Below are 12,816 nucleotides of genomic sequence, written 5' to 3'. Positions count from 1 at the left end.
AAACGTCTCTACCACTCAAGTCCATGTTGTCCAGCTGTCCTATCACAGACATGTCTGCTGCAGGGACAATGTAAAAACACCAGCAGCACATTATAAATGAGGAGATGCACTGGTAACCTACTTTTTTCTTATTTTTTCTTGCTCTTCTTATACAGATTCTATAGACACTACGTCCAATCCGCATGTGAAGTGGTTTCAGTAAGAGCCCTGTGTATCTTTGTGGCACTCTCATTACCTGACCCCTTTTAACAGACTTGTCAGAAGAGATAGAACCATGCCACATGACAAGGGGAGTGGAGGATGTGGAAACCACATGTTTTTCAACCGCTGGTTCCACCACTGCTGCTGTGTAACACACGCACTAATAGGTACTGTATGTCTGCAGTCACAGACGCTGGCTTTTATGTACAAACAGATACAAGTGCAGATGCAGACGTATGTGCATGCTCCAAAACCGCCTCCTAGCTGAAGGTCGATGCACCGTTAAAGTGAAAAGGCAACGGTCTGCAGTAGACTTTAACTGACTTTCTTGTAAATAAGAACTTAAAATGTTTAGTTCCACATACTAATACTTTTAGTTGTAATTATATTTTGTTCAGTTAACTCAACAATTAACCCACCAAGCATGTTTTTGGGAGGTGGGAGGAAACTGGAGTAGCCGGAGGGAGAACCCACGCAGACGCAGGGAGAACATGCAAACTCCACCCAGAAATACAGAAATATAGACTCAAACTCAGACCTTCTCTCTGAGAGGCATCAGTGTTAACTACCACACCACTGTGCCACCCCAATACCAAGTCTAAAAAAGTAAAAAATGTGAGAATGAGGGAGCGCAGGGAAATATTGAAGTCAGAGCAAACTGAGCAAGGTCTGAATGATGAAGTCCAAAAAACTGCAGTTCATCGAGTGGCCACTTGAGGCTCCAAAAGGGAGCAAATCCCCATAGACCCCCATGTTAAAATAGCAATATTAAACACGTTTACAGCCCGGTACAAACAATGGTTTTGGTCTCAATGGTTCATTTCACTATTCATGACAACTGTATGAGGGTGAATTATCGTTTACTTTTTATGAAGGTTTAAAATTCTGCAAAATTAAGGGCGTTCCCACTTTGAGTGACTGGTGGTAGCCTGGGCTAACAGGTAGCGGAGGGTTGAGTGGGCGGGCCACGTCCATATTTGGAATATCCGCGACTGCTCCGCCCACTTCGGGTTTCCTTTTTCGAGGTTCAGACTCCAATGGGTGAAGTCACGATGGGTTTGTCCATAGTATAAACAGTCAATGAGTCGGAGCGATAGCTAGATAGTTAAAGAAACATGGCAACTAGACGAATGAAACTGAACTTAAAATACTGAGTATGGCATATAACATATTATGTAGTGAGATCAACTTAAAAAATTTAGTTAAAGCTGATACCTTACTATATTTCTGAAAAATACTACACATTTTTAGCTTAGTCCATGTAAAGTTATCATTACTTTATCTGTGACTTATCTGTGAGTCTGTTTTCTGTGTGTGATATTTAGGTATATAGTTAATAACAAATAAATTTAAGGTTTGGTTTCATCTGTTGGTGAATAATCAGCTTCCTCTTCCTTGGATTAAAGAAAGTGTATTTTTGCCAAACATGTACTTGCACCGAGGCTTCTGTGTGTAAATGTTGCAGAAGACACCTCCTCCCTGTGTGACCATCTATCTCCATACTTCTTGACCCCCCCCTCTCTTCCCACTCTTCCTTCCTGTTACTCTACTCCCCATTAACCACACTTTCCTCAGCCCAGCTCTGTCTATCACTCCATCTTCCACACACATCAGCTCCCTCGATTCTCTACCGTAACTTAATACGCTCTCAATCAGCTAGAGGCTTTGGAGTTTCGCTCATTACAGACTTTACAGCTGCGAGGCCTCGCAGGGAAATCGGACATCTGCAGCACCTTCTAATGTCATGCCTCTCCTGAGCCGCCACACATAAACAGAGTGAATAAAACATCTGTCCTTTAGGTGAAATAATTGTGGGAGTCCAGGAAATAATCTGAGAGATAAAGGGAGAATATGCTGAGATGAGGGAAGAAGCAGATGGAAGAGGACGAGTAAGGGTTACCTAAGACTTAAAAAATGTAATTAAAAGGATTCGATACTCTAAGAATAATCGAATCAGTTTGTGTTAAATACTAATGTCAATAACTGTGATACTAAAAATAAATTCACAAGCGACTGTGCTTAAAACTCAGCGAGAGACAAAAATGTGTTTTGTGTATTCTGTTACCACAGAGTCGATTCCTAAACGCAGTCAAAAAAAATAAAAAATAAAAAATAAAAATAAAAATCAGACTCCGATGTAAGTGCTCTGCCACGAAAGTGTCAGTTCCACAGTTTTAACTTAAAATAGAATATTTCTGCTCCAGGAAAAAGGACAAATGTGGAGGAGTGTGCGAACAAAAAAAAACCAAAAAAAAACCCAAAAAACTGAACTGAACTGGGACACGGCTCGCCTTCAAGAATGATAAGCTGGACGGAGAGGTGGGGAATAGCAAGGCAGAGGATGAGTGATAGGAGGAAAAGTGGGATGTCCCGTCTCCCACTGAGGCCCTGAAGGCTCAGTAGCTGCTAGAGACTGCCAAAATATAACCTCATCTGGGGTCCGAGACACCTGGCTATTCACACCAGAGCGAGCGAGATGACTTCCACAGCTGGCCGACCATGTATTACATGTTTGGAGGGACAGCAGGGGTCTCTGTCATTCAATAACATGTAGGGTATGGGAGTTCTCATGACTCATGTCAAGAGAATCGTGATGGCGCGCAGCCCGGGTTCTGAGACTCTGCTTCTTTTTTTTTAAGTGTCTTTCAGCAGGGAGCAGTAAGAGAGATGTGTGATGTCTACACCTATCTTTCACTTCTTATAGCCTCGTCGCGGCCGCGTGATGTTGCTTAACACATCGGATCTTCGCTTACTTGAGTTTAAGGAGAAGAGGGACGGGACTCGGGAAGCTAGTTTTTGAGGTGCGATGCAGACGTTTCTACCTGAAGCACATCTCCCAGGTCAGCGGTGCTGATCTCAGGGTCTTCCGTGGTGTTGAAAGGAACAGGTGTTATCCGGACGAAGGTGAGGACGCGGGGTTCGGGGTATCTCCACAGCATCACCCCCGGACTGTCCTCCGTCTCGCCGTAGAACACGACCTCATGGGGACCCGGTAGCCTCTGCAAAGCTACGGACAATGGAAGGGGAGGGGAAAAAAGGAAAAAAGAATAATGTTAAAATTTAATTGAATCTGTCAGCGCAAGGCTTATACTTAGATTATACTTCAAAACAAAGCATATAAACAAGAGTGAAATCCTACAATCGGAAACCAAGAGCGGGCCTGAAACGATTCCCTGCAGTTTAGATACACCAGTTTGCGGCAATTTTCTGCAGCCATAAAAATCCTCTGATTATTTGCAGGATGAAAGGCATGAAGGCCGAAAAATGCGATGAAAATTTCTGAAATCGGGTATTATTTTAAGCTCGCGAAATTCATCCGCTGGAACAAAAGAACTATATTTGATTTGAGCACATCTTTAATGCAGCAATGTTTGTATTTTTACGGTTCTTTGTAACATGAATCTGAACCCTCGGAAACAATAGCTTTTAAAAAAAAACACCGCATTCTGAATGTTTATATGCGTAACAAACTGCATAAACATAGCAACTGAGTAAACATTTTTGCTATTGAGTAAACAGCCATTGATTGAACAATGCCAAGCACCTGCAAGAGCTGGAGGACACTGGATCTGAACTTCTGAGTGATGTTTGACTTAGGCTGTGGCTGCTGTTTGGGATTCAAGTTCTTTGGAAAAATGTTTATTTGAAAAAAACAGTCTAGCGGTGATGTGCTGCTTTGTTTGGCCCCTTGGCGTTCAAACACTGAGACTATTTTTTGCTGAAAACACATTTTGGCAGCGAAAAATCTGTCTGTGGCTAATCTTTCCCTTCATGTCAGGCAGCGAGCTGTCCTTTAAAAAAAAAAAAAAAGGTGGATGAAATGAAAAATAAATGCTTTCATGGGGTTCTGCTTTCATTTCTGTTTGCTTAAATTTTCGACAAAGTCATACAAGAGACCCGTTCTCTTTGCCGTTCTGTCCATCTATCTCCTCCGTCGCCCCGTCAGGCACTTAGGCAGGGCATACGCCGTGCGCAGGGCCCCCGTTTTTTACTCCGGCTGCTGACAACATGTTGCGGACAGATTGCGCTCTTGGTTCTAGTTCACTACTGTAGGTTCTCCCGCTTCAGCCAAAATATTAAATGCATCAAACACAAGTGGAACAGTGCAACAAACAAAGGCTCAACCACAGCTGACAGAGTGGACGGCTGGTCCGCAGCCAGAGAGAAGTTTGATCTTCTTTGTATAATGTTACTGTGTGTATGTGAGTCGATGCACACAAAGAAAAGCGCACACAACGCACAAAGAGGGGGAATAAACACCATGTTACTCGGAGTGGAAACAGGCAGACGTGCCTGATGAAACTTCTCTTCACAGGGGCCTTTGATCTGACTTTGATTTAAGCCCAAGTGTAGCTTAAGTGACATCTGACTTTCCCCACAAATGTTCTTTTTTTTTAGTTCGTCCAACTCAGTTATACATTTATGAATTATTAACCGCGGTTACTGTCCTGCAGACTGAGACTCAGGACGGGACAGTAACCGCGATTCATCTTTATCCATGAGCGTGAGATCACCACGCACCTGAGTCTTGGATGTACTGAAAATGTCCCGTGCGCAAGTCGTCGGAGCTGTGCTCCGTCCGAGGAGATGGAGAGCCCGGGGAGGGAGGTGGTGCATTGTGGGTAGCCTTGCCCTTAGAGGAGCTATGAGATGAATCCCCTTTCTGGGCGTGGAGGTAGGCACTGAGGTGCTCCTCCACCAGCTTCAGGCAGTTCAGATGTTCCTGACCCCAGAAGACCTGTTGGGGCAGACGGAGAGAGGGTAAGACAGATGGAAATAGAACAGCAAGTAAAGACAGTGTTAGGCATGGATTGAAAAAGTAAGAGAAATATATAAAAGCAAAGAAAGTAAATTAAAAATCTAGGTTAAGAAAAAAGGCACAGACTTGTGGTTGTTGCATAACTACTTGCATTCACCATTTCATTATTTTGTTTTCCAAAACAGGACGAGAAGCAGTCAGGACCCCCCCCCCCTTCTTCATTACCCATTCACAACCTTACTAACATTAACCAACGCAACCTTACATCCTCTTCACTTAGCCGCGGTATTCCCCTTCCCGTGCTCCATCAAAGTGAGTCTGTCTGGGGTTTGGACCGGGGACCAGGAATCTCTGAGTCAAAAACTCTTCACACATGGAGCTGACTGCCTGCCTGCCCCGCTACGCACTAGTTTGCAAGGGTGAGCTATGTCTAAACTCGAAAAAACAGGAAAATTTGGGGAAGTTTTTTGGAAAGTGAGCACGAGAAGAAGAAATCGGAAGGAATTCCGGTGGTTTTAGTGCAGCACTTGATTAAAACACCACAAATGCCAATATTTGCAGAGGGAAATGTATGATTGCGTATAAAGTGTTGAGTTGCGAGTGATGTTTCTGTTAATGAGCACGCAACAAAAGCATTAGGGGGAGCATCGATAATAGGGGAAAGGGGGGGGCGGGGATGCCCCTGAGAAAGTAATGTGGAATAATACATTAGTAATAATCTGTTCAGTTAGTCACATCGAGAAGGGACTTTTCCGTGTGGATATTATGTAACTTCTCACAGGAAAAAAAGCACACATAAGGTATAACCCCAGCAAAAATAGCCTTATAATATTCCACCACAGATGTGAGTCAAATCTGCAGTGGAATTACGGCATGCAATTCCACTGTCATCACTTCACTCAAAAGAGGACAGAAGCCACGGCAGAATTAAAGAGGAGCAGCAGATTTAAGAGGAGTGTTGCGAATGCGATGGGCTGTGCCTGTGGGTGTCAGCTCATGAATACTGTACGGTTTAATTTGGAAACCGAGGAGACCTAAGCCGGAGTTTTAGCGGGCAGTGCTAGCATCGCCTCGCGATCGAGGGCTGTTCTTCATCTGGATGTGTCCCTGAGCAAAAAAAACACTCACTTCCAACCAGGTGCGGAGGTGCTGACGTGACCTTGAACTGCAGTCGAGCTGGGTGATAAATCCCCGGCTGATTGAGGATGCAGAATTGATGTCATGAGTATACAAACCTGCAGCAGGCCCCCCTTCAGGTCCAGCAGCAGTTTAGGGGGGCCGGGCTCGTGTCCAGGGCTGCCGCTGTGCCGACACCACCGGGCCTCCAGGGAGACGCCGCAGGAGAACGGCCCCAGCAGGACGCGGCTCCGCTCCTTCAGCCCCGTTCTCACCAGCATATCTTTCAACTCCAGCAGCACAGAGGCAGACTGAACTGCATCTAGGGACGCAGAAGGAATAGCAATAAATTGCATGTACAGCACGGGGTAGAACTCCAAAAAAGCACAGAAACGGAGGGAAGAAAGCCTTGTGAATAATACTGTACTAATGTAGAAAATGGTTTGTGGATAAACTAGGAGCAGCCACTAACTGATTACACAGTGGAAAAGTAAAATATTTCAAAGTGAAATATTGATACCTCTAATTATATATAAAAACTAACAGAGTTCATTGATATATCTGTATTTGTACTGGGCCAGATGAAATTAAAACACATAAACAATTCAACCTCAAAATTGGGCTGCAAGAATGCTTGCCTCTCGTTTTTTTTTTTTTTTTTTTTTTTTACACACAGTTCAATTACAACAGTCTGGCTGTGTGATAGCAAAGCATAGAGGGTGCAGATATATGAACCGCAAATAATTAAATTAATGGCCTTCTGGAAAATAAACAGATTTTTTTTTTTTTTTTTACTCCAATTATGTGCATATGTTAATGCATTTGCCTTTAAGTTCTTCCACTGCTCCCACGGCCGTTAACGAATAACGTTTTTCTCAAGATTTTTGGCACGAGAGGGACGCTAACTAAACCACGTCTACAGCGCGCAACATGCAGCCATCAGTTAACGAGACGACGATCACAAGTGACTCCTGGGTGTCTCACGAAGCAGAGGTATTTACTTTAAACTAAAAGGTTTAGCAGACACGATGACAGCGAGAGAACCCTGATGTGATCCGCAGAGCAGCCAAACACCCACTCACTCTTGAAGAACCAAAAGTAGCACAAGCTCCAGCTTAATAACGAAAACCCAAAAAACATTCTCAGTCCATTAAAACAGAGATGTGTCACTGTGGTCAGAGGTCGTCCTTTTGGTCTCATAACTCAGCGGATTGAAAGCCGTTCTGCTACACGCTGACATGGGAAGGCTGATCTGGTCAGTTAAAGCCGCAGCAGCAGAAGCAGCTCATTTGGAATCCTCGATGAATAATAACGACGTCCTGAGAAGCAGTTCTTCAAACGCTCCTTCTAATTCCCGTTGGCTCGGCTGCATGTCTGACCAAAGCACACCTGTTTCAATGTCTAGTTCTAAGTTATACTGCAGTGACACATTGCGTCTTAAGTAGAGAGCAAAATTAAACTCTTTTATGATGGCATCTAACTTAACTTACAAAAAAATCCCTGATACAACCAGAAAATACATTATACGACATGTGTGAATGTCTGCAAAATATACATTATAATGTCTTTGTCTTTGCAGTGAATGGACCACCCATAGCCGGGGACACACTACTAGTTTTATCCAAGTTGGGCAAAGTCTGCACCAGTTTGCACTAGTTGGGGACAGTCAGTGCGCACAGTTGGCACAAAACCCGACTGTTTGACTTTTTTGAGATGAATCTGGATGCAATCAGGTAGTGTGGACCGGTTACCGACGCGACAAAGAGAGGGTGGGACACAGGAAATAGTGCCAGAGCAAAGCGGGAATTGTCTACATAACGTTGGTTGCAAAAATCTGTTGAACCCAGTCTGTTAGTGTGTACTCCTTTTGAAAATCTTATTTTAAATTTATTACATTTGCGTAGTGCAGTGGTTCTCAGCCTTTTTGGGTTCCTGGACCCCCTGCATAGGTTTGATCTATTTTGATTTTGATTTTTGACTCTCCACCCTCAGGGTGGATCAAAATTAGCTTAGCTTAATTTCAAGTGCTAACCTGAACCTGTTATTGAGTTTCCTTGCAGACGTTTCACAATAAGAGCATTGTTAAGACTGGATGAAGAGTGTAAGTTTGTATTAACTGAGTCATGCAGTAACTTTGAACAATGCAACCCGGAAGTGAGATCTCTTAATAAAATATGGTAAATTACACCTGTGGAACAGAAGTAATTAGAGAGAAAAATCCCCTTTACCCCTTAATCCTAATCTATAAATGTCATACGATCTTTTTGAAAGGACTTTATTTCCAAGGATTTAAACGATTTTATTTTCACGGACCCCTTGTAATCACACCACGGACCACGAGGGGCCTGCAGACCCCCGGTTGAGCATCGCTGGCACAGCGTGCCCCCCCAGCTTCAGTTTCATCCTGAGATCAGATGAAACTATTGAGTTTGGGAAAGTGAGATATACATGAATGTATAAAAGTAAAAAAAAAAAAATCCTCTTAATATTAACATCTTAGCGATTTGAGGAAAGACTGAGTACTCTGGGGCTCGGGGTTCACTTGGGGTAAAGCAGGATGAATGGGGATTTAGGGAGAGATGGAAAGGCGCATAAAGGGATTGGGGGAGGAGGTGATAAATGAGGAGATGAATAGATATAGACATGGATGGAAGGAGAGAGTGAGAGAGACGAGACCAGAGAGTGTGAGAGGGAAAGTGAACTATAATATGATGAAGATATGACACACAAGAGTACTGAAATATTTCCAGGCTTGGTGAACGAACTGACTAAGGAACATCTTATTCAATAGTAGAAGGTAGTGAGTGACACGGGGAGGGGGGGGGGGGGGGATCCAATGAGAGAGAGGGCTCCTCTTGCATAAAACAATCTGGAGGAAATATTAAACTGGGATGAGTCATTTCTCTTAGGAAAAAAATTGTTGATACAAGTTGGCAATTTACCTGCTAATATCTTCTGGTGTTGTAGTGCAGACAGAGCTGTTTGAGATTACTTACTGAACTGTGGACACCGGGTTTATTTTCATGGTCAGGATTTATTAGACAGCACAGGGGAACTCCCAAACTGGCTTGTTAAAACGAGAATCTTTCCCAAACACATATAAAAGCACATTTAAGTTAAGTGGGGACACACGCAGAAAAGAGGACGGCCAAACGCCTGCACGCATGCAAATGTAAATGCAGACACGCAACTACTCGCACCCAGGTGAACACGTGGAAACAAATATGCCCACATGCATATTCTGACACACACACACACACGCTACGTGTATCAAAGCGTTTTCTCCCGTCTCGCCATGCGTCATTTACAGTCAGTTTACCGCAGCATCCTGATGCTAAAGCCAGCAGCAGCAGCAGCAGCAGCAGCAGCCAGCGCTCTCAATAATCAACCTAATGGGGAGTGGTTTTAATGAGGGGGGATCCCTTTCTTTCTTCATCCCCCAACTCAGTCCTTGCTTCCAGGCTGAATAACAGTCAGAGGCACGATTCCCCATCCTTGTTTTTGCCCTGTACAGTGTGACTACACTGCCGCCACGCAGGTTTGTTTCCACAGATGTGTCAGCAGGCAGCCCAGAGACATTAAACTGCTGAACTGTGAAGTTCTGCCATGAGCAGAGAGGAGGGGAAGGTTAGAAAAAGAGAGCGCTGAGATAATATTGGTGGATAAAGGCAGTCGGTATCTTTTGCGTGTGTGTGTTTAATACATATCATATACTGTAACAACATCGCGTATTTACGAACGAGGAGTTAAAAACACAAAGAGCGAGAGAGACAACAGGGACGCGACTAAGGCCGTAGATGAAAAACAGGAGGGAAGCGCCGAAAGTGCTGGAGAGAAAATAAAATAGCAGCAAGAGCTTTTTGGGGAGATCTTGACCTCAAACACATGGTTGCGGCAATATTGGCGACTGGTGGACGGACAGTTATCTTCAAACCATTGCTTAATACCTTACAAAACAAACAAAAACACAGGCGCACACGTACACGCAAGGACCAAAAAACAAACTTAGTTAAGCGATAGTTAAAATAGTTAAAATAATGTAGATTATAATAATTAATTACTATATGCAGTACACTGGAAGAGCAACCACGTTTGTCCTTGATGTCCATGATGTGTGCACCACTTTATGGACACTAGTCATATATAAACACTGAGAAATAAACACATTCAAAAATACATATATATAATTGTTCATAAGCAAACCATGCTACACCGCAGACATGCAGACATCCAGGTTTTGGTTCTTAAATGCCTGAGTTACAATAAAAACTGCCACAAAATGATGACTAACTGATGTGGACGTGGTGACGCCGTCACAGCGTACAGCCAGTAAACTAGAACACGCATGCATATCCGCTGCAGGCTTACGCACAACCTATGACACTCAAGACACCGTGTGCGGTGGGAGACAGGGCGGGTTCAGAAATCCTCCTAAAGTGAAATACATCTCTGGCAAACACCCCGGGTGACATTAGATAGGATGGGAGACTGATTTACCGTGTCGGTTTCTCCCTGGCAGCCGTTATCTGACCACTGCCTGGCTGATTTATACCCCGTGATGTACTGGTATCAATTAGACGAAACCTAAAGGAGTCATTGCATGATGAGTGGAGGCCCCCGAAGACCTTCTGGGATGGTAAGAGTAATAAGAATAATATATGTCACTCACCACAGAAATACGTTATTCACTCACCACAAGACCACTATAGGACACTAGAGGAAACTGGTTTTGTAGCAGGGGACTCAACCGGCCAAAATGGCACAGGGAAGGAAGCCGTGTGTCATCCAAGAGGTTACTAACTGATGAGTGTTGATGAGCTGCATATGGATTCAATGACAGCTACAACCCATAAGCAAAGTTATGCACATTGGATATATGTTAATTTCTTAATATTCAACTCTCACGTGATCTCGTCGTAGAAATACCTGGTTAACCAGGGATTCCAACAAAGCTTTATTTGGGCCGTCTCTAAATATCTTTCTGCACGCGTGATATTCAAGATTCAAGAATCTTTTATCATCATTACGTGTGTACATAATGGAATTTTTGGGTTGTAGCTCCTGGCTTACGTAGTACACACATATATATATATATATAAAAACAGTAGAATAAGCGTGCATAGCTCTGTTTAAACTGTCGGAAGTCTGAATTTACTGTCCACGACCATATGGTGAAGTTCTTCTGCTGTAGTTTAGCAGGATAAAGGCAAACAGGGAACGCATTCTGTGTGTCACTAAAGATGTACCATCAACACACCTCAGTGTCAACGTAATCTTCTTAACTTAGTCTTAATCTTGATCTTCCCTCTCTCCATCTTGTGCCATTTTTAACAACTCGCTTTTTGGTGTGGTCTGTCTTTCATATCTGTTTCTATGTGTTGAAGCTACTTGACACCAGAATGGATGGATGAATGAATAAATTGTGTATGTATATACCGTATGTACTTACATACACCGACCGACCTACCTACCTACGTAATGACGACCAACCATAATGACTGAACGACCGACTTCCGTATGTAATTACCATCAACCTACAGACGTACCTACCTACCTATGTAATAACCAACCTAACTACATAATGACCTACCAATGTACCTACCTACATTAAGACTGATGTACCTAACTACGTAATGACCTCCCTACCTACGAAGTGACCGACCAACGTACCCACCTACCTACCTACCTACGTACGTAATGACCAACCTACCGACATACCTACCTACCTATGTAATGACTGACCTCCCTACCCAACTACATGATGACCGACCAATGTACTTACCTACGTAATGACCTACCTACCATACCTACATAATGACTGACTGACCAACCTACGTACCTCCCTACCTTCCTACATAATGACCTACCTACCTGCCTTCAATACCAGATGGATGGATAGATAGGCTACATAGGGAGGTACCTATATATATAACCATCCATCTGGTATTGAACATTTTCATTAGCTCAAGCCCTGATAAAGTCTTTTAGGTTAGTGGTTTCTGAACATTATCTGTACTGCAAAGTCCCGTTTGGTTGTCCCAGAAATTTCAAGTAAAACAAGCTCTTCTTAGACTTCATGTTCATAGTATCACAACTTGTGTTTAACGTCTGGACAGTTTTTCCCATACATGTCTTCCCTCTGTGTCATGTACTGCTAAAATTAATGAATTGAAAAGTATTTATTAGTTGGATTAGCTTGCAAAATCCCAGCAGGGTGTATTTCCACAAATAAATCTGTTTTGGCTTAGCTCAGCTCTGCTTTCCCCTGACCACTGAAACAGAAATAATGTGATAAATGGAAGAGAGTGGCCTTCTTTCAGCAGAGTAAACAAACTGACATGACCGTAATTCAAAGATTGGCCGGGGTAACAAAATAAAAACTTGAATTGAAAGAAAGAAAGAAAGACAGAAAGAAAAGAAAGAGTGGAGATAAATAAAAACCAGTGTGTTTCTCTTTGTTCAGCGGAAAGAAGTTTTAGCTGGAGTAAATCACCATGAAGAAGCAGGGGGTCCACAGAAGCAAAGGACCGAGGAGAAAGCTTTGCATGTGTGTCAGTGTGTGTATGTTGTATGCATATAAAAAAAAGTGCGCAATAGTAACAGGGCCTGCTGGTGTATGTGTGTATGTGTGTAGGAAATCAGGGGCACTCTGATGGAGAGTTGAGAGATTAGGGAGGGTCTTGTTTCATGGACCCTAAGACATCTGTTCTCTCTCTTTTGCCCACCTCCCTCCCTTCTTT

At 43.3% G+C, this 12,816-nt stretch overlaps 1 protein-coding gene across 5 annotated transcripts in view; it reads right to left on the bottom strand.

Annotated features, from left to right (window-relative positions):
• The window catches only part of LOC125016930 (vacuolar protein sorting-associated protein 13B-like), a 302,660-nt gene that overhangs the window by 61,732 nt on the left and 228,112 nt on the right, over positions 1-12,816 (bottom strand). For all 5 annotated transcript variants that reach the window (XM_047599702.1, XM_047599699.1, XM_047599703.1 and 2 more), the window contains exons 39-41: positions 6,196-6,398; positions 4,723-4,939; positions 3,024-3,208 (exon numbers count right to left, since the gene is read on the bottom strand). In XM_047599702.1, the coding sequence (XP_047455658.1) occupies positions 3,024-3,208; positions 4,723-4,939; positions 6,196-6,398 (605 nt within the window). The remainder of the gene's footprint in view (positions 1-3,023; positions 3,209-4,722; positions 4,940-6,195; positions 6,399-12,816) is intronic.

The sequence above is a fragment of the Mugil cephalus genome, chromosome 11, assembly GCF_022458985.1.
Source record: "Mugil cephalus isolate CIBA_MC_2020 chromosome 11, CIBA_Mcephalus_1.1, whole genome shotgun sequence".
In the NCBI taxonomy this organism is placed as follows: domain Eukaryota; kingdom Metazoa; phylum Chordata; class Actinopteri; order Mugiliformes; family Mugilidae; genus Mugil; species Mugil cephalus.
Note: the sequence above shows the minus strand (reverse complement) of the source record. Positions and strands in the feature narration are given on the sequence as shown.